We start from the raw sequence: 20,645 nt of genomic DNA, 5'->3' as shown, positions 1-20,645 counted from the left end.
TCCCCCCCCCCCCCCCCCCCCCCTTCCTCTGCATTGGCGCTGCACTGTCGGCTGCCTCGTGTGAGGGAGACCTCCCCCACCCAGGACTTGGCTTGTGCACTCCCCCCCACCTTCCCCCCCCTCCCCTACAGCCCTGTAACAACCCCAACCCACTCCCCCCTCCTTCCGTAAATGGCGCTGCCTATGACGGCTGCCAGTCTGTTTGCGGTGGTGAATATGCATATGTTTGTCTCAAGGCTCTGTACCATTATTACTATCTAAAATGTAATAATTGTGGACTATTACTGTAATGAGCTGTATGTGTATGATCCCAGCGTCCTATGATCCTCATAGGAGCATAACAGAAAAAAGCATTCCATGTGAAGGTATTCTGTATCTTTGCATGTCAACTAATAAAGAAACTTGAAACTTGAAACTTGAAACAAAGTAATCAAATGGGTCAACTTCATGTTGCCATGTTCATAACACCCCACTGTTGAGCTGTCATCACGTTTCATGCTAAATGAAAAAAAGACAATGTTGCAGTGATGTTAACCCTTTCACTACCACACTCACTACCACACTATAGAAGGTTAACCCTTTCACTACCACACTATAGAAGGTTAACCCTTTCACTACCACACTATAGAAGGTTAACCGTTTCACTACCACACTACAGACGGTTAACCCTTTCACTACTACACTACAGAGGGTAATGCTTTCACTACCACACTACTGAAGGTTAACACTTTCACTACCACACTACTGAAGGTTAAAAAAACAATGATGATTTGTAGTGAAAGGTTAACCTTCTGTAGTGTGGTGGTGAAAGTGTTAGCCCTTTGTACTGTGGTCAGTGAAAGGGTTAACTTTCTGTAGTGTGGTAGTGAAAGGGTTAATCTTCTGTAGTGTGGTAGTGAAAGCATTAACCCTTTGTAGTGTGGTCAGTAAAAGGGTTAACCGTATGTAGTGTGGGAGTGAAAGCGTTAACCTTTTGTAGTGTGGTCAGTGAAAGGGTTAACCTTATGTAGTATGGTAGTGAAAGCCTTAACCCTTTGTAGTGTGGTCAGTGAAAGGGTTAACCTTCTGTAGCGTGGTAGTGAAAGTGTTAACCCTTTGTAGCGTGGTAGTGAAAGGGTTAACCCTTTGTAGTGTGGTAGTGAAAGGGTTAACCCTTTACAGTGTGGTAGTGAAAGGGTTAACCTTTTGTAGTGTGGTAGTGAAAGTGTTAACCCTTTGTAGTGTGGTAGTGAAAGGGTTAACCTTCCATAGTGCGGTAGTGAAAGTGTTAACCATTTGCCGTGTGATAGTGAACGGGTTAACCTTCTGTAGTGTGGTAGTGAAAGTGTTAACCCTTTGTAGTGTGGTCAGTGAAAGGGTTAAACTCTGAAATGGATCATTTCTGACCTGAACATTGTAGCATAATAATCCATTTGATAATAGTCTGCAAGTACGGTTGTTAGGTAGTTGTTACCGGGGTATTCCCGCAACGATGTGTGTCCTGATTCAGAATGAGAACACCCACTGCGGTATCCTGCCCTTTATTAATATAGATGCACATCGACATCCTGCAACTGCCTCAACTTATCCAGTGTTTCCAAGAACACGCGCTAGTTTCCCCCCCATTCCTCTTCTCTTAGACTGTGTACAATACAGAATGACTTGGTATTCTCCCTCTTGACTTCCAGCAAGATGCGAGTGGAGAAAGAATTATGCATTTTTCATAAGGCAGTGAATGCGGGCGCGCTCAGTGCCTCACCTCAGAAAGGGCTTATCTTTAGCTCCCGCCAATATCCACAACTTTTTACAACTGAACTGGTTAACAAGCTGACAGAATAATAATTAATTTGTGGTATATAAGTACATCTTTTTTTGGGATCGTTTCTGGGTTAGTGGCTCAGGAGGTAGAGCTGGTAGGAAGGTCCCCGGTTCGATTCCCGCTCCTCCCGGGTAGCGTGTCGAAGTGTCATTGAGCAAGACACTTAACCCCTAATTGCTCCCGATGAGCAGGTTGGCACTTTGCACGGTTGCCTCCGCCGTCGGTGTGTGAATGGGTGAGTGAATGCGTGAATGTGAGGAACAAAGAATTGTAAAGCGCTTTGGATAAAAGCACTATATAAATGCACCATTTATCATTTTAAATGCCATTTTGACTTGTTTTTTCGCTGTTATTCTTGTGTTGTTGATTAACTCACTACGTTTTGATACAAATATAGTGCTATACTTCACATTGACATTCAACCGTACTTCGATTCGCCTCCTTGTGTGTCCGGTGTGGAAAGGCTCTGTAGAATAACAATGTTGTAATTTGTTATGGATCTATTCTGCATATCCTGTACATGCAAATTACCCCCAGGCCAGTTAGCCTCCTAAATTCCCTTCAGATAATTTGTTCAGGGTTTCTGTTGAGATGAATGCAAAATATAATTTTGTATCCTTTTAAATGCCATTTTAAAAAAAAGTGCTTGGAAAAGTACTTGAAAGTCCTTGAATTTCATTTTGCAATGTCTGTGGGAACCCTGTTAACCCTCCCTTCCCCTCCAGGCACAAGACCCCCAGGTGTTGGAGCAACTCTCCAAAAACATCACTCGTATGGGACTGACCAACTTCACCCTCAACTACCTCAGGGTAAGGCTCCCACGCAGCAACACTGTGTTTCAAGTTTCAAGTTTCAAGGTTGTTTTTATTTGTCACATATAACGTACAGGTACTTCACAGTGAAATGCTTGGTTCTGTATGGAGCCCCTGAGAATGTGCTTCATACAGTAAAAAAAGTAGTAAAAGAGTAATAACACTATACAATATACAAACTAAAGTACAACCTAAGTACAATCTAAGTACAGTGAAAGACAATGAGGTACAAATGCAGACTTAATGAGGTACAAACCTTTTAAGGCAAGATGCAAATGAAAATGAGGAATGAATGTAGTGCAAATCGTTTTAATAAATAGATCAATATAATGTAGTGTTAAAGTGTCTAAAGTGAGTATTAAGGTGAGTGTTTGTTTAAAGTGAGTGTGTGCATGTGGATGTGTGTGCAATGAGTGTAGATGGATGGGTTGATGATTTGATTTGATTTTATTACGGATCCCCATTAGCTGGTGCCATAGCAACCAGCTAGTCTTCCTGGGGTCCACACAGAAAACATACAAAAACATTTATTATTGCAAAACAAAATTATTAAAAGTGAGTACTCAACACACAATGCACAATGAGTAGTTTCAGTACTTTTTATAAAAAAAAATATATTGCTATTTCACACATTTTTTCAGCAGTAAGATTAGGGCAGGACTCCAGGTGTCGGGATGAATGTACAGTAAGAGCAACACTGTCCTGTTCAATTGCAAACTTAAGCTCAGCCATAACCTTCAAGATATCCCTCTGCAGTCATTAGCCTATGCTATTTCTGACTCCTCGACGCTTACCTCTAGAAAATCACAGCCGTTATCCAAAAAGGACGCTTTTCATTATGCAGAATATTCACGCTTTGGCACGTCTAATTGTGGGCCCAGTGTAATTGCCTCACATCCTCCGCATTGAAGCCTATCACATGTTTTCTTTAATCAGCAAGTGTATAAATACATCAGTTGTAATTCACCTTACGGATGTCCTTGTTTGCTTAATTTTTTTCTTCTCCAGGTGCAATCTCTGCTGTATTTAACAACACATACATGGAGGGAGTAGACGTATAAACCGCCTGTACAGGAATACATTATTTCACGAGGGCTTTGTTTGTGCTTTTTATTCCAAGGCTGACTGACAGCCAAGATTTCCAAATGGAAGAATGAGGAGAGAGAGAGAGAGAGAGAGAGAGAGAGAGAGAGAGAGAGAGAGAGAGAGAGAGAGAGAGAGAGAGAGAGAGAGAGAGAGAGAGAGAGAGAGAGAGAGAGAGAGAGAGAGAGAGAGAGAGAGAGAGAGAGAGAGAGAGAGAGAGAGAGAGAAAGAGAGAGAGAGAGAGAGAGAGAGAGAGAGAGAGAGAAAGGAGCAAATTAATTGGATAGATAAAATTTGCATAACATTAATGAACGCTCCCTGTTGAGACTTATAATTGTGAAATGCAGTGCGAAACGAGAATGGAACCTCCGTTGTTTATTGTGACTGTGGTGAAGACGGACAGAAAGATGAGGAGGAGGAGGAGGGATTGTCATTGTTTTGTTTTGCCCAGATTCATGGAGCACTATGATAATGATTATCCTATATGGAAATGTGCACATATAGCGTCATTAAAAGAGAAAGTGCATAATTCAAGTGTCTGTAATTATGCAACGTGTCATTACCTTATTATTATTCACTCACTGTAGAAGTTATTCATTTAAATATACTCCCCGCCGTATGAAATGTTAAGAACCTTGGTTTTCTTTTTACTGTACTCTCGCTCACAACATAGGTACTTGTAAGGGAGAGGTTAAGTCGTTAGTGTCTATAAACAGGGGAAGAGTTGCTTTGAAGACTAGTTAGTTTGTCAAAGCCACATACTTTTCCCCTCGCCTATGGTCTTTCGCACGCGGTCCGAAGCGGTCACATTTTTCACTAACAAATCGCTGTCCGGCCCCGGGGGTCAAATTAAACTTCCCGGGGGGGGGGGTCAGAGCGGGGTTGATTTCATACTGTAAAACTGTGTAAACACCATCAGTCTCCGGCGCGTCACACAGAGAGAGGTACCGTTGCTATCTCGGGGTGTCGACGTAGAACACGCCCTTTCCTCACGTAAAACGGCCACCTTATTGTCTTTTGAAAACGCAGCTCGTGCCTTTCCCACCGTTTATCAGCACGTTCGAAAAAGAGTGACGGCTTCCTGGCTAAAGGGTTAGACCCTGCTTTTTTTCTTTACCCTCTGACTCTCTCGTTTTCCTGCGTGGCGTATTTAAGCCTTCCGTGTATTGGAGCTGCTGCCAGGCTTCCTACCATTCAGCTGAAAATAGCACTTGTTTTCAGGCTCAAATCCAGGGATTGTTCCCTGAGCTGAAAGGGATATCGCCACGTCAGGAGGGAACCAGCCGACGTGGGACGCAGCTTTAGGCCGCTACGTGTGCGTTCACTTTACCCACGAGAGCCCCATGGCGCCAAACAATGCTGCTGTACTAATGGAGTGAATACTTCTAGATACGACTACATCTATGTGGCGCTAGTGGTATATGGGCAGAAACTAGGCAGTATACATGTAGCTCAGTGACAACATTGTGTGAGCAGCCTGATGGCAGCACGCTGGTCTGAAAGGAGGGAAGAGCGTTTTTTGTTATGTTTGCTGCTTGCTAAACTGTCCCCTGGTGCATTTAAAGATGCTGTAAGTGATATATCTTTGTTAAAATACGCGTTAATCTTTCTACATTCCGACAGTAACGGTCAGTAACATGGGTCTCCCAGTCCCTCCACTCTACAGTAAACAGAAAATAAATGTTCTGGTTATCCCTTCCCACTTTATCCAATCAGGAGAGAGACCCTACACTGTAAAAATGTATGTTTTTTCACGGGAAATTCACTGTATTATTATACAGATTACTTTAGTTTTTCTACTTTAAGTGTAAATGCCATAAAAATACAGTAAATTACCTTTTATCTAAATATTAACCATTAAATAAAGGTTGTAATCTGTAAATGTATTTGATTTTACTGTAATTTGACAGTAAGTATTTGGAAACCATTGATGCCAGACGTTTTCTTGCAGCTTTTTTTGTAGATATTTTTACAATACAACCAATCTTGCCAAGCCAAATTTGCTTATTGCACTGGCAGATTATTGTACTTGTTTCAAGCACATATTTACTCAGACCATTTTTGCAGTGTGGAGTTATGTGGATAAAGTGGGAACGGCATACAGAAAATGTTACAGATTTCAGAAAATGTATTTTCTGTTTACTACAGAGCAGGAGGGACTGGGAGACCCATATTACTGACCAGACACTCTATGGCTGTTGGAGTGTAGAGCTGTTATTCTAACATGTAGACCACTTATTTGAACAGGAAAAGGTCACTTACAGCACCTTTAAGATGACAACTTGACCCCCTGTGAGATCGCTTTAAGGTTTGACCCCCCCCCCCCCCCCCCCCCTCCTCCTCCTCCCTCCAGATTGAATATTGTACACAGGGGTTTTTAACTGTAGAAGACTTCCAGAGATGACACAGTGTGAGTAACGTCACCCCCCCCCCCCCCCTGTGTATGTGCTATGTGTGTGCATATGGACGGACGCGTGGTGTAAACCGTCCTAACGCGACCTGTGTTGTGTCCCACAGCTGTGTGTCATCCTGGAGCCCATGCAGGAACTCATGTCGCGGCACAAGACGTACAACCTCAGCCCCAGGGACTGTCTCAAGACGTGCCTCTTCCAAAAGTGGCAGAGGATGGTGTCCCCGCCAGGTATATCATACAAAAAACATACACCGTTCAGCCTGTCCGGCCAACAAAAAGTAATGAACTCTTTTTCATAATATCATTTATTTTCCCCCTCGCAAAAATAACTATTATACGTCTTAATACTTCAAATGTCTTTTGCCTGTCAGGTATATGGAATTAATCAGAATTCGGGAAGGCCTCTTGAATCCTAATATCAGCCCCTAACAGGCATCGCGGCTTCGTATGATTGATGTTCTACGGGTAGTTCTTGAAAAATACTTGGCTTAAATTGGCTGCGCGGCGTTAAGCCGGAGAAAGAGGAGAGAAAAAAAGAGCAGAGTTTTGGACACGTCGGAGGGGCTGCAAATTACAGCAATGTTCAGTGAGGCATGACGAGGTGTCTTTAAGAACCAACACCAGTCGAAAAGCCTTTTGACTTGGACCTGTGTAACTTTAATTAAGAGTGCCTGGTGTAATCAAACTACCAGATCCAACTCCCTCGCTGTCGCCTCCCCAGTGCCGAGGATGTTCACTTTGAAAAGGCTCTACTGTCAGTGGTTAATTGTGCACATGGGAGAGAGCACGGCTTGATATGACATATTGCCTTAGTGTGATGGAACTGCTCAATAAGGCACACAGTGGTTAGGGGCGGAATATGATTTGGGATTTCTGAATGACACGGGTTATAGTTGTAGTTGTGTATAGTGTAGTATTGATAGTTTCACAAGAGGCGTTCACGTTGGTCTGGAAGAGTAGTTGTAATGTGTACGTCCGCAGTGTTGTAGTCGAGTCACTAAACCTTGAGTCCGAGTCGAGTCTCGATTCCCCAGTGTTCGAGTCCAAGTCCGAGTCGAGTCAGAGTCGAGTCCCCATTACCCTAGTCCAAGTCCAAGTAATCAAGGTTGAGTCCACTCCACTCTGGCAGTCTGAAATAAAAAAGGACTAAATTAAATGAAATAATGTTACTAATAATGATATTAATATAGCCATCAGTAGCTTATGCCAAATGATTAGGGCCTATTACAAAAAACTATTTAAATAAATAACTGTATTTATCAATGAACAAGTCCGAGTCCTCATCTGCGCCTTGAGTCCGAATGCAGTCAATGCTCGAGTCCAAGTCCCAGTCATCAGTGCTCAAGTCCAAGTCGAGTCACGAGTCCTGAAAATTAACACTGGTACGTCGTGGCCTCTTCCTTTCTTTGACTCAGGTCTGAGATCAGTTTATCATGAATCTGTTTATGATCGCCGTTGCAGCTCGTCCATCTGTGTCGCCAAACAAGGCGAAACTGTGCTACTCAACTGTAATTGTGGTTTTCCTTATTGCTGGTGTTTTTCTACCTTTTCCTGCAATTCTTCTAGAATCAGGGAAACTGGTTGTGTTTTAGTCAGGAAGGAAGCATGGATGCATTTATGCTCTGATAAGTCCTTTCTGTGGAAATGGAAGGGATTGTGCGTCACCGGTGGAGCGACGAACGAAAACATTCAGGATCTGACAATAGGCCACATTTTGTACACACGTCGGTCAAAGTCAGGACTCGGGGGAAGAAAGATATAGATAAGACTTATTGTTCTGTCTATTGTCTATTTTCATCTCTGCCATGTTTGTGCCATAGACATCGCTGGTCTCTGTAATTGAATGTTAAAGCATCTCCCTTGGTGTGATTAGTAAGAACCATTTTCAGACATCTGTTTGAAGATCAGAGCCATGTCTTTTTTTCCCACTGAGATTCTAAGGAATAACATTTTCTTCTCTCCTCGTTGGAAATTGCGAAATCATGTATTCATAAATTATGTATTACAGATATTATATTTTGTAGATACAAGAAATGCTAAGATCTCCACTTAACCTCTCATTACTTTATATGTTCCCATTAATTAAGGAGATTTATACAATGGCATGCACATTTCTTGATTCTGATTGGCTGAAACACTTCTTTCAGACGTTGTTATTTCTTATAACACACTCCACGTGATCCCAGAACCCGCCCACAACCGAATTACGTTTTTTCCGAATCACTCCGCCGTTCGTGTTTTTAGGAATGAAACCAAGATGGCGGACAATAATCTTTATGAATGGATGTATTGATAGCGTCATAACGACTCATTCAAAAACGATTCTGTCACGTGGAATGTGTTAGTTGCTTACACAGTGTTGGATTATGTAATTGGTTGGTCGTGACTCATTGTGAAACAAAATATAAATCACGGGAAGTGTGTTGTTAGATGCCATTCGTTGTAAAACCTCCCTCTCCTTCAAAAGGACACTGTCGTTTCACCGTTAATAATCAATCAATCAATCCAATAACAACCGCTCACTTCACTGTTAGATGGCGTGCTTTGAAGCAACTGTTTCAGACGCTGCTTCAAGACGTTGGTCGGGTGTAATTGACTATTCATGTTGACAGCAAGCAGCTACGTAACATCCACGTAGTACATACATTAACATAGGCTACCACTAGGTGGCAGTGAGATCCTGTAACAGCAACCTATGTATAGATGTCGCACTGTCTATCTGTATGTCATATGTTATGATGCAATATTCTCTGCTTCGAAGTGGTTATGCTTTGGCCCTCTTTCAAAGTGGGTTATGCTTAGAGTTTATCTTTAGAGCAGGGCGATGGACCACCAGCCCTGATTCCAAACTCTAACCATAACCCACTTCGAAAGAGGGCCAAAGCACTACTTCAAATCAGAGAATATATATGTACATTTCACTGTTAATAAAATGTTCAATCAATCAATCCAATAACAACCGCTAACTTCACTCTTAGATGGCATGCTTTGAAACACAGCACCTCCGAGCTGCTTCTAGACACGGAGGCAACTTCTATTTTATTTTTTTTACCTACTTTTTCTGCAGATGGTTTTGTGAATAAATCTCCATTATGCTTCAATTAATGTGTGTTTATTGTATAGCAATAACGTTGGATGAATTCGGCAATTGTATAAAAGACATTACACCACTTGTAGTCGTGTGTTATAAGAATTAAGAGCATGTCTAGGGGGGTCTAACAACCCCTAGGCATGCTCTAATTCTTATAACACACTCCTGCGCGTGATGTAATGCTTAATTCTCACACGTGTGATTTAATTGCTTCTTCGTTAACAATGTAAAGCTTATAATTGGAGAGAAATATCTCTCATCTAAGCGCAGGTTATCTGATGGTGTTGAAGTTGTATCTGTGTGTTCATGGGGGCGTTGAATGTACAACTGTTCTTCCCCTCCCTTTTCTCTGTTGTCATGTCTGGTTTCATTCTGTCTCAACTAGTTTTACTGAGAAACGTATCAACCTCGGGTTAAACAAAGCTTTCATTTTGGCTCCGGTTTCAGCTGGACACCCACAGAACTTCAAAACGGAAATATTTCCCACAAATCACAAAAAAGGTACCTTTACTGTCTTATACTGCATTCGGCATTCTCTAGCTCCATGGAATGCCACGAAATACGTTGTTTGTGTGCAAGTTCATTATGAATGCTCAACTGCGTGCTCAGGAAGAAAAGAAAAAAAATAGAATAAACAAGACAGCAAAATGCTGGTTAAAAATGTCAGATTGCATGGGCGCATGCAATTCTCAAGCACGGACTCAAAATGTATTAAATGGTATGCAGCACCATAACACAATCATGCTCACCAAATCAAATCTACAGCAATACAAAGGGTTGTGAGAGTGGATACAGTACCGATGCATATTCAGCAAGACACTCATGGATGTGCTCTCCGCCTCAGTAGAGTAGTTTTAATGTGGAAACTAAAGGCTATTGAGAGGAGCGCTGCACTCGGCGCAGCAGCAGAATCATTAACACGTTCACATTACGTTGAGCAGCAGGGTCCATTGTTGAGCATTTATGCAAATGATATAGGGGTCTGTCTTACTAGTGCATGTCTTGGGAGGTGTTAATGCTTTTGTGATTCCACCTCTGAAGATAACAAAGCATGGATCATTTTAGACTAGTTGCTCCTGTCTGTGCGTATACAGTGTATTTGTGTATGCATGCATGCGTATGATGTGGTTGTGTGGATGCGTGTGCTTGTGTGCTGCCTTGTCCTTGTGTGTGTGTGTTTGTTTGTGTTAGTGTGCTTCCTTGTGTGTGTGTTTGTGTGTGTGCGTGTGTGCTTCCTTGTGTGTGTGCGTGTGTGCTTCCTTGTGTGTGTTTGTGTGCTTCCTTGTGTGTGTTTGTGTGTTTGTTTGCCCGTGTGTGTGTGTGTGTGTGCTTCCTTGTGTGTGTTTGTGTGCTTCCTTGTGTGTGTTTATGTGCTTCCCTATGTCTATGTGTGTGCGCATGTGTGTGTGTGTGTGTGCGTGTGTGCTTCCTTGTGTGTGTGTGTGTGTGTGTGTGTGTGTGTGTGTGTGTGTGTGTGTGTGTGTGTGCATGTGCGTGTGCGTGTGTGCATGCGTGGCTATACATGTGTGTGTGTGTGCGCTGGTGTGTAGTATATTGCTGTGCCCCCCTCTCCTCCCTGTGTGTGTGGGTGCGCTCGTGTGTAGTATATGGCTGTGCCCCCCTCTCCTCCCTGTGTGTAGTATATTGCTGTGCCCCCCTCTCCTCCCTGTGTGGGTGCGTTATGTTGCCTCTTCTGTTTCTCTCTGCTGGCCGCGCCAAAGCTGAGCCCACGAGACAGACGACGACGAAGAGGAGGAAACGGAAGAACTCCGCCAGCAGTGCCAACAGCGGCGTGGGCAACGCCAACAGCAAGAAGCGCAGCCCCGCCAGCAACTTCAGCCTCTCCAGTCAGGTACCCGCCGTAAGCATCAGGTGCACTGGGTTTGCTCCTCTTTTCAGTTCTTTCTTCCATGTTTTCATCATTTACCCCCTCCTCTCTTAGACAACTGCCAGAGTGAGATTAATTAAGTCGCTTTTAAGTGGTCGCCAATTAGAGGAGTCCGCTGGTTTCGTCGGTTCCCAGTTCTCAACCCCTCGTAGGCTATACGATATTATGTGCGTCATCTCGTGTCCATATTTACTGTAAACGTATACTGAGCTACAGGGCCGTTATTAATTCACGTAGCTCAGTTGGTCGTCTTCCACGACGCCCTCCGCTTGAGAGGGAGGTGCAGTCCACGAGGTGCTCGATCACAAAGTCAACCCTTTACGTAGTTCACACAGTATTCATTTATAATCACCCACTAGAAAGGCCCCGCGCGCCACTCAATCTCAGAGCCCCACCCCCGCGCCCCCCCCACCCCGAATCCAGCGCGCGACAGCGTGCATACCTGATTTCACCGCATGTCACCGTAACCTGACTTCACCACACGTCACCGTAACCGGGCCACTTGACACGGTGAGAGGTTAAACAGCTGAGTATTAAACCTCTCGCTTCACAAGCCGCCCCCGTGGGGGATAAGATGGTATTGGGAATCTATTGTTTGCAGAGAGACTATAGTTTTTCTATCCCTGCCCTGCCCCGGTGTTCTCTATGTATAGACTGCTGCTGGTCCCACTGCCTGGTTCTCCCCTCTGGCGCGCTGGTGTTTGGAGGCTGGAGAAAGCGGTGTGAACTCTGCGCTGTGGGCTGGTTCTGCTCCGGCCCCGCGGGGGTCACACTTTTAAATCCGCTTGGCACTTCTGGAGTACTCTGCTTTCTTTCCTTACCTCATCCCAATTTTTTTTTTTTTTTTTTTTTATCGCTAGTCTACGATTTCTCTCTTTCTCTCTCTCTCTCTCTCTCTCTCTCTCTCTCTCTCTCTCTCCCGCTCTCTCTCTCCCCCTCTCTCTCTCTCTCTCTCTCTCTCTCTCTCTCTCCCCCTCTCACTCTCTCCCTCTCCCTCTCTCTCTCCCCCCCCCTCTCTCTCTAAACTAGGACTTGTTTCTTTCTCTCTAAACTGGGAATTCTCTCACTCAACTAGGAATTATCTCTCTAGTTGTGAGTTGTTTCTCTAAACTCGGAATTTGTTCTCTCTCTCTAAATTAGGAATTGTTTCTCTAAACTAGGAATTGTTTGTCTCTCTAAACTAGAAATAGTTTGTCTCTAAACTAGACATTATTTGTCTCTCTTAACTTGGAATTGTTTGTCTCTCTCTAAACTAGGAGTTGTTTCTCTCTCTAAACTAAGAAGTCCCTCTCTAAACTAGGAATTCCCTCTCTAAACTAGGAATTGTTTGTCTCTCTAAACTAGCAATTGTTTGTCTAAACTAGGAATTGTCTGTCTCTCTCTAAACTAAGAAGTCCCTCTCTAAACTAGGAATTCCCTCTCTAAACTAGGAATTGTTTGTATCTCTCTAAACTAGGAATTGTTTGTATCTCTCTAAACTAGGAATTGTTTGTCTAAACTAGGAATTGTTTGTCTCTCCTAGGAATTCCCTCTAAACTAGGAATTGTTTGTCTCTTTCTAAACTAGGAATTGTTTGTCTCTTTCTAAACTAGGAATTGTTTGTCTGTCTCTAAACTAGGAATTGTTTGTCTCTCTCTCTAAACTAGGAATTGTTTCTCTAAACTACAGTAGGTATTCCTAAAAACTAGGAGTTGTTTCTCTCTCTCTAAACTATGAGTTGTTTCTCACTCTCTAAACTAGGACTTCCCTCTCTAAACTAGGAATTGTTTGTCTCGCTCTCTAAACTAGGACTTCCCTCTCTAAACTAGGAATTGTTTGTCTCGCTCTCTAAACTAGGACTTCCCTCTCTAAACTAGGAATTGTTTGTCTCGCTCTCTAAACTAGGAATTCACCCTCTAAACTAGGAATTGTTTGTCTCGCTCTCTAAACTAGGAATTGTTTTTCTCTCTCTAAACTAGGCATTTTTCCCGGGCCGATGTAACTATTGGTTGAGGGGCGCAATATAAATAAATGTATCATATCATATCATATCAAACTAGGAATCGACTCTCTCTAAACAGGGAATTCTCTTACTCTCTATTTCTCACTCAGTATCTTTCTCTTGCACGCTTTCCTCTCTTGTTTTGATTTACCCATTTCTTTCTCTCTCTCTCCCCCTCTCTCTCCCCCTCTCTCTCTCTCCCTCTCCCTCTCTCTCTCCCCCCCCTCTCTCTCTAAACTAGGACTTGTTTCTTTCTCTCTAAACTGGGAATTCTCTCACTCAACTAGGAATTATCTCTCTAGTTGTGAGTTGTTTCTCTAAACTCGGAATTTGTTCTCTCTCTCTAAATTAGGAATTGTTTCTCTAAACTAGGAATTGTTTGTCTCTCTAAACTAGAAATAGTTTGTCTCTAAACTAGACATTATTTGTCTCTCTTAACTTGGAATTGTTTGTCTCTCTCTAAACTAGGAGTTGTTTCTCTCTCTAAACTAGGAATTGTTTGTCTAAACTAGGAATTGTTTGTATCTCTCTAAACTAGGAATTGTTTGTCTCTCTAAACTAGCAATTGTTTGTCTAAACTAGGAATTGTCTGTCTCTCTCTAAACTAAGAAGTCCCTCTCTAAACTAGGAATTCCCTCTCTAAACTAGGAATTGTTTGTATCTCTCTAAACTAGGAATTGTTTGTATCTCTCTAAACTAGGAATTGTTTGTCTAAACTAGGAATTGTTTGTCTCTCCTAGGAATTCCCTCTAAACTAGGAATTGTTTGTCTCTTTCTAAACTAGGAATTGTTTGTCTCTTTCTAAACTAGGAATTGTTTGTCTGTCTCTAAACTAGGAATTGTTTGTCTCTCTCTCTAAACTAGGAATTGTTTCTCTAAACTACAGTAGGTATTCCTAAAAACTAGGAGTTGTTTCTCTCTCTCTAAACTATGAGTTGTTTCTCTCTCTCTAAACTAGGACTTCCCTCTCTAAACTAGGAATTCACCCTCTAAACTAGGAATTGTTTGTCTCGCTCTCTAAACTAGGAATTGTTTTTCTCTCTCTAAACTAGGCATTTTTCCCGGGCCGATGTAACTATTGGTTGAGGGGCGCAATATAAATAAATGTATCATATCATATCATATCATATCAAACTAGGAATCGACTCTCTCTAAACAGGGAATTCTCTTACTCAGTATCTTTCTCTTGCACGCTTTCCTCTCTTGTTTTGATTTACCCATTTCTTTCTCACTATTTCTGTCTCTGACACACACACACACACACATACACATACACATACTGCACATCACACTCTCTCTCTCTCTCTCTCTCTCCCTATCTCTCTCTCTCACACACACACACACATACTGTACATCACACTCTCTCTCGCACACAAACACACACACACATAAACACAATTCTTTTTTTTTCTGGAAGGCAGTTTGGCTTCGTGCCATCTCTCATTATCACCGATATCTGTATACCCCCTCTCCTCCCTCTCTCCCACGTATATACACACTCCTCTCCATCGCCGCTTTTCTTCCCCACACACACACACACTGGCCATGCCTGGCGCACATACGCGTCTTAAAGACTGGCAGCGCGCTGGTAACATGCTGGTTACATGTGTTGCACGCCTGCTGGCTTTGTCTGAGAAGTTGTTCGTTCGAGGCTGAGCACAAGCCTACGTGAGCCCAATGACAACAAGGAGTGGACCCTGGTGAGGGGGGGGGGGGGTGTAACAAGCACGCTGAAAGAGAGGGGAGGGGGGAACGCCTCATTGTGTGTTCAACAGTGACCCCTAGTGGCCATCAGGACAAAGTGTGGAATGTGGTTTTTTTTTCCGTTTCGATTAAAGCCCGTGTTTTTTTGCGAAGCACGATTATTTCTCAGCCCCCCTGCCTTTCATCTTATACAGGAATTTTAAAGCTACACACACAAATGCCAATATCTGAACTCCCTAAACCGATCGGCATGCTTTGCATCCCAATGCAGCATTCTGCGGGAGGTTATGAAAGGGGGTTGTTTTCAGGCTGGACTCTCTTTCTCCTTCTCTCATTTACATTATAAACTGATTTCTTTCTGCTTCAGGGGGTGACTTTGCCCCGACTCCCCCCCTCCCCCGCTCGCCCCCTCATTGTTTATTTGCTCCAAAACCACTTCTTCGTTATGAATCCCACTTGTTGTCTCCCGGCCTGGCGAGGGAAATGCCCTCCGAGCGTCTCCTTGCTAATGTCTCAAAAACGTGCTTATGATACCTCTTCGTGAAGGGGGGGGGGGGGGGCATTCATCACAGTGTATCTGCCCGTTCAAGGCCCTACCGGCTAGTTAAAACTAAAGCTAATGCTAATGAGATGAGTAGTCAAATAGACACTATTAATTAGATCACAATTAGCACTTGCCCGGTCCTAGAATAGCCACCAGCTGCTGTCGTTGGTGGGATTCCTCTTCTTTTTATTTTTTTTGCCCCAAATTGGTCAGAGGTAGGTTGACAGGCACCCTCACAGGAACAGATGGTGAATGCAAGCCTTGTTGGCAATCAGCACGTTTTTAGCTAATGACTTAATTAACTATGCAAATTGACAAATCAGTGGATACATTATAATATCATTGTCACTTAGTCAAAAAGCTCACCTAAACGAATTATCATGATTAAGGCATGGGGTGTAATGGTGGTCGCTAGGGGGAGAGGCTTGTCTTGCGTCTTGGATAAATAAAGTGCCTTGCTCCTTGTTTCTCTTCATCAGCACGCGTGTGAGTGTGCTGAGTGAGTGTGTGAGTGTGCTGAGTGAGTGTGTGAGTGTGCTGAATGAGTGTGCTGTGTGAGTGTGCTGAGTGAGTGTGTGAGTGTGCTGAGTGAGTGTGTGAGTGTGCTGAGTGAGTGTGTGAGTGTGCTGAGTGAGTGTGAGTGTGCTGAATGAGTGTGCTGTGTGAGTGTGCTGAATGAGTGTGTGAGTGTGCTGAATGAGTGTGCTGTGTGAGTGTGCTGAATGAGTGTGTGAGTGTGCTGAGTGAGTGTGTGAGTGTGCTGAGTGAGTGTGTGAGTGTGCTGAGTGAGTGTGTGAGTGTGCTGAGTGAGTGTGTGAGTGTGCTGAATGAGTGTGTGAGTGTGCTGAGTGAGTGTGTGAGTGTGCTGAATGAGTGTGTGAGTGTGCTGAGTGAGTGTGTGAGTGTGCTGAATGAGTGTGTGAGTGTGCTGAGTGAGTGTGTGAGTGTGCTGAATGAGTGTGTGAGTGTGCTGAGTGAGTGTGTGAGTGTGCTGAGTGAGTGTGCTGAGTGAGTGTGTGAGTGTGCTGAATGAGTGTGTGAGTGTGCTGAGTGAGTGTGCTAACTTGATTTTGTTTGCTTGTTTGCTTGTTTGAGTGCATGACTGTTTGCCGATCATGCATTTGTTTGAGTGAGTGAGTGAGTGAGTGAGTGAGTGAGTGAGTGAGTGAGTGTGTGTATATCCGCCTGCACATTTGTGTTTGCGTGCTTGTGTCTATGTGTTTACGTGTGTGTGTGTGTGTGTGTGTCTGTGTGTGTGTGTGTGTGTGTGTGTGTGTGTGTGTTTGCGTGCGTGTGTGTGTGTGTGTGTGTGTGAGGAGATGGATGAGGAGAGATGACACACATGAGCAGTGAAGCGCGTGCTCCATTTAACTGTACAGCTTCCTCCCCGCTTGCAGCGGGTGGTGATGGGGCGGGGGGGGGGGGGGGGCTGCCGAGCAGTCAGATGGAGATGAGATTCACGGATTCCTAAAAGCACCCAATCCACGTCACAAACCGATCCATCCGCACACCAGCCTTTCAATTACCTTGTGAATCGTTAAATTACACCCGACCCCACTAATGCACCACTGTTGTTTCTCATATCGGGCGTGGGTGAAGATGAATCAGAATGCCCTCGCATAACAAATAACACAGCGGGCAATGAATATAACTCCTCTCATTCCCTCCTCTGACCTCACCAGGAGGGGTCACCTCTTTGAAATATGTCCTACATGATGAGTATCGATTGGGGCCAGGCGAGGAGGCAGGGAGGGCTGGAGTAGAGTGAGGAGGCAGGGGAGGGCTGGGTAGAGTGAGGAGGCAGGGGAGGACTGGGGTAGAGTGAGGAGGCAGGGAGGGCTGGAGTAGAGTGAGGAGGCAGGGGAGGGCTGGGATAGAGTGAGGAGGTAGGGGAGGGCTGGGTAGAGTGAGGAGGCCGGGGAGGGCTGGGTAGAGTGAGGAGGCCGGGGAGGGCTGGGTAGAGTGAGGAGGCAGGGGAGGGCTGGGTAGAGTGAGGAGGCAGGGGAGGGCTGGGATAGAGTGAGGAGGTAGGGGAGGGCTGGGTAGAGTGAGGAGGCCCGGGGATGGCTGGGTAGAGTGAGGAGGTAGGGGAGGGCTGGGTAGTGTGAGGAGGCCGGGGAGGGCTGGGTAGAGTGAGGAGGCTGGGGAGGGCTGGGTAGTGTGAGGAGGCCGGGGAGGGCTGGGTAGAGTGAGGAGGCCGGGGAGGGCTGGGTAGAGTGAGGAGGCAGGGGAGGGCTGGGTAGTGTGAGGAGGCCGGGGAGGGCTGGGTAGAGTGAGGAGGCTGGGGAGGGCTGGGTAGAGTGAGGAGGCCCGGGGAGGGCTGGGTAGAGTGTGAGGAGGTAGGGGAGGGCTGGGTAGAGTGAGGAGGCAGGGGAGGGCTGGGTAGTGTGAGGAGGCCGGGGAGGGCTGGGTAGAGTGAGGAGGCCGGGGAGGGCTGGGTAGAGTGAGGAGGCTGGGGAGGGCTGGGTAGAGTGAGGAGGCTGGGTAGATTGAGGAGGCTGGGGTGGGCTGGGTAGAGTGAGTAGGCTGGGGAGGGCTGGGTAGAGTGAGGAGGTTGAGGAGGGCTGGGTAGAGTGAGGAGGGCTGGGTAGAGTGAGGAGGCAGGGAGGTCTGGGGTGGTATACTTGGGTAAGAGTAGGGTTTCATGTGCACAGAGAGGGGTCGACCGCACAGATGGGTTCACTGGATTCGCAGTGCCTTTTTTGCTCGCATACCTCCATCTTGAAATCAGGGGGGCCCGTGTTCAAACACACACCTCCCATGGGTGCTGCTTCAGGCTCCGCTCCTCCACTGAAAAATACACTTTAAACATAATGTACCCAGAGACACATAGACATCAGCAGTTTCAGGTAAATATTTGTCTGCGGGGAACCTTATTGATAGTAATGAGTTATACAGTAGATGTGTTGATGTTTTCCTTTCTGGTACTTTTGGTCCCTCATTGTTATGGATGGATTATTAAATGTATTTATTTGAGCATATTAATAATAATAAATAGGGTTTGAAAAACCCTTTCAGGACACTTGCTGTTTTTGTTGTTGTTTTTAAACCGCATTTGATATGGTTGTTTGGTTTAACAGTAGTCAAAGAACGAGAGGAAACAGGAATGCTAGTATTCACCACACAAACATTTAGCAATCATAAAATGAATCAATGAATGGGACTCAAAAGAAGAAATTTCATATTTTTATATGGTGCTGTATATATATATAAACAGATATATATTTCAGAAATTATAATAAATAAGAAGATCTTCATACAAATCAACCTGTTCAGCCTGTGTCAACAAACGCAAATAGTAGTTTATGCCTTTTAAAGGAACACGCCAACATTTTGGGAAATTAGCTTACTGTCTTCTCCAGAGAGAGACAAGAAGATAGATACCAGTTTCCTCTCTGTGCGTTCAGTAGAAAGCGATCTGGCTGCATGTTAGCCTAGCTTAGCACAATGAATGGAAGCAGACATGACCGGTTAGCCTTTGGGAGAGGTGTTAGTTGGACAATGCCTAGGCTAACCGGTCATGTCCGCTTCCATTCATTGTGCTAAGCTAGGCTAACATGCAAGGTTTAAGGTTTACTTACTTTAACCCTATATAATTCTCCCTCCCCCTCTCGTCTTCCCACAGGACGTGATGGTGGTGGGTGAGCCGACCCTGATGGGGGGAGAATTCGGGGACGAGGACGAGCGCCTGATCACTCGCCTGGAGAACACGCAGTACGACGCCACCAACGGTCTGGACGACGAGGACGACTTCAACAGCTCCCCGGCGCTGGGCAACAACAGCCCGTGGACGACCAAGCCCCCTAACAACCAGGACAACAAGCCCGAGAGCACGGCACCACAGCCCTCACAGTAAAGAAAAGAACAATATATCATTGCCCACGTGGACTGTGCCCATTCTGCCCCTCAGGGCAGTGCTCTTAAACCCCACAACGTTGTACCGAATCAAAACCCTGTCTGCAAATTCCGCCTCACGGTTGGCAGTGTCACACTCCAGCTCGGGTCAAATTTCCTGGATATTTTCTTCTTCGGAATCACTATAACATCATGGGAGAATTCTGAGGACTGGTGGCATTGCACAGCAATATCCATAATATCAAAGACTTAAACTACTACTTTTTTTTCTCAAAGAAATGCATACATGTTGTATGCAATCATAATGTAAAAAAAAAAAAACGAAAAACAATATGGTGTTGGCGCTTTCTCAAGAAAGATGGGGGAAATTTGCAGATGATATAAGGTCCAAAATCTCCTCCTTGGACACTCTGGTCTGAGCATTGCTTGTAGGGGAATAACGTTACCGCGATTAAGATTGTTTGACCTGTCGGTCATGAGTCCGGACGTGGTCGCAGTTGCCAGTGGATGACGTACAAAATAACACAAAGAAAATGTCTCTTCTTGTTCGGCAGCTTGAACAGGAACGAGGCGCAGGCGTTTTTTAACGGCCAACAGAACCGGCGAATGGAGTTGGAGGCAACCAAAAACACTGTCCGAGACATTTGCATTTTTATTGGGAATTCAGTTGGCCGTTGGTTTGTTTATCCTGTTGTTGTTTATTTCCATTTCCAATTAAAAGGAAATTAACTCCTCTGCCACTATGGACTTGTTTCAATGGGAGAAAGTTGAGTCCTAGGATTGCTTTTCCAAATGACTGCAGTCGTCACAGATTGTGATTTCATGCAAACCTGTTCGATTGTGTTTGTAGTCTATTGGTATCTTGCTTCTTTCAGAATACTTTGCAAATCACATTGTAATTTTGCGCCAATCAGTATGTGAACTTCGCTAACATGCATTGAAGCATTAACGTTGATTTTATTTCCCCCCTACTCTAAATTTTGACTTCTTTCCCTTTAACGACCTACTCCCAAACTGATATTGAAGGTTTTTTTCCTGCATGATTTACGTTCTGTTTTTTGTTTGATATATGTACTTTTGGAGACCCATCAGTCCATTTAGTTTTTTGGGTTTTTTTTTTTTGTTTGTTCGTCAGTTTGGGAACACTGTTACAAGGTTTGTAGCTCTGTACATATAGAGGTGGGACCTATTCTAGCCACTGCACATCAGCCACTGAAACCATTTTGTACATGGCAGCTGTTCTTTTCCGGTGGGGGGGGGGGGGGGGGGATGACATTTCTGTAGAGTTGTTTGGATGCGGGTTGTCTAGCCAAACAATGCCTTCCGCCAAAGCCAAACTCACTACTGTGTCTTCATTTCGCAGGTCCACATCCGATAGCTGCAGTAGTACCAAAGTCATTCAGTTATTATCAACATCTCAGAAGCTCTATAATGTGTACTCTGAAAGTGATGAGATATTTTGACAAAAATGTGTAT

The 20,645-nt window shown here is 44.5% G+C and overlaps 1 protein-coding gene across 2 annotated transcripts in view; it reads left to right on the top strand.

The window, feature by feature from the left end:
- The window catches only part of ldb2a (LIM domain binding 2a), a 164,041-nt gene extending 143,629 nt beyond the window's left edge, over positions 1–20,412 (top strand). Inside the window, exons 5-9 of one of the 2 annotated variants that reach the window (XM_084332198.1) lie at positions 2,524–2,607; positions 6,211–6,334; positions 9,645–9,698; positions 10,919–11,049; positions 18,940–20,412. In XM_084332198.1, the coding sequence (XP_084188324.1) occupies positions 2,524–2,607; positions 6,211–6,334; positions 9,645–9,698; positions 10,919–11,049; positions 18,940–19,170 (624 nt within the window). In that variant the 3' untranslated portion in view covers positions 19,171–20,412. Of the gene's footprint in view, positions 1–2,523; positions 2,608–6,210; positions 6,335–9,644; positions 9,699–10,918; positions 11,059–18,939 lie in introns of both variants that reach the window. The other variant, XM_084332197.1, reaches the window with a different exon arrangement.
- The last annotated feature ends 233 nt before the right edge of the window (positions 20,413–20,645 follow it).

Source organism: Notolepis coatsorum, assembly GCF_963971535.1.
Source record: "Notolepis coatsorum genome assembly, chromosome: 16".
Classification (NCBI taxonomy): Eukaryota; Metazoa; Chordata; class Actinopteri; order Aulopiformes; family Paralepididae; genus Notolepis; species Notolepis coatsorum.
The sequence above is the reverse complement of the archived record's forward strand: the minus strand, read 5'-3'. Positions and strand labels throughout refer to the sequence as shown.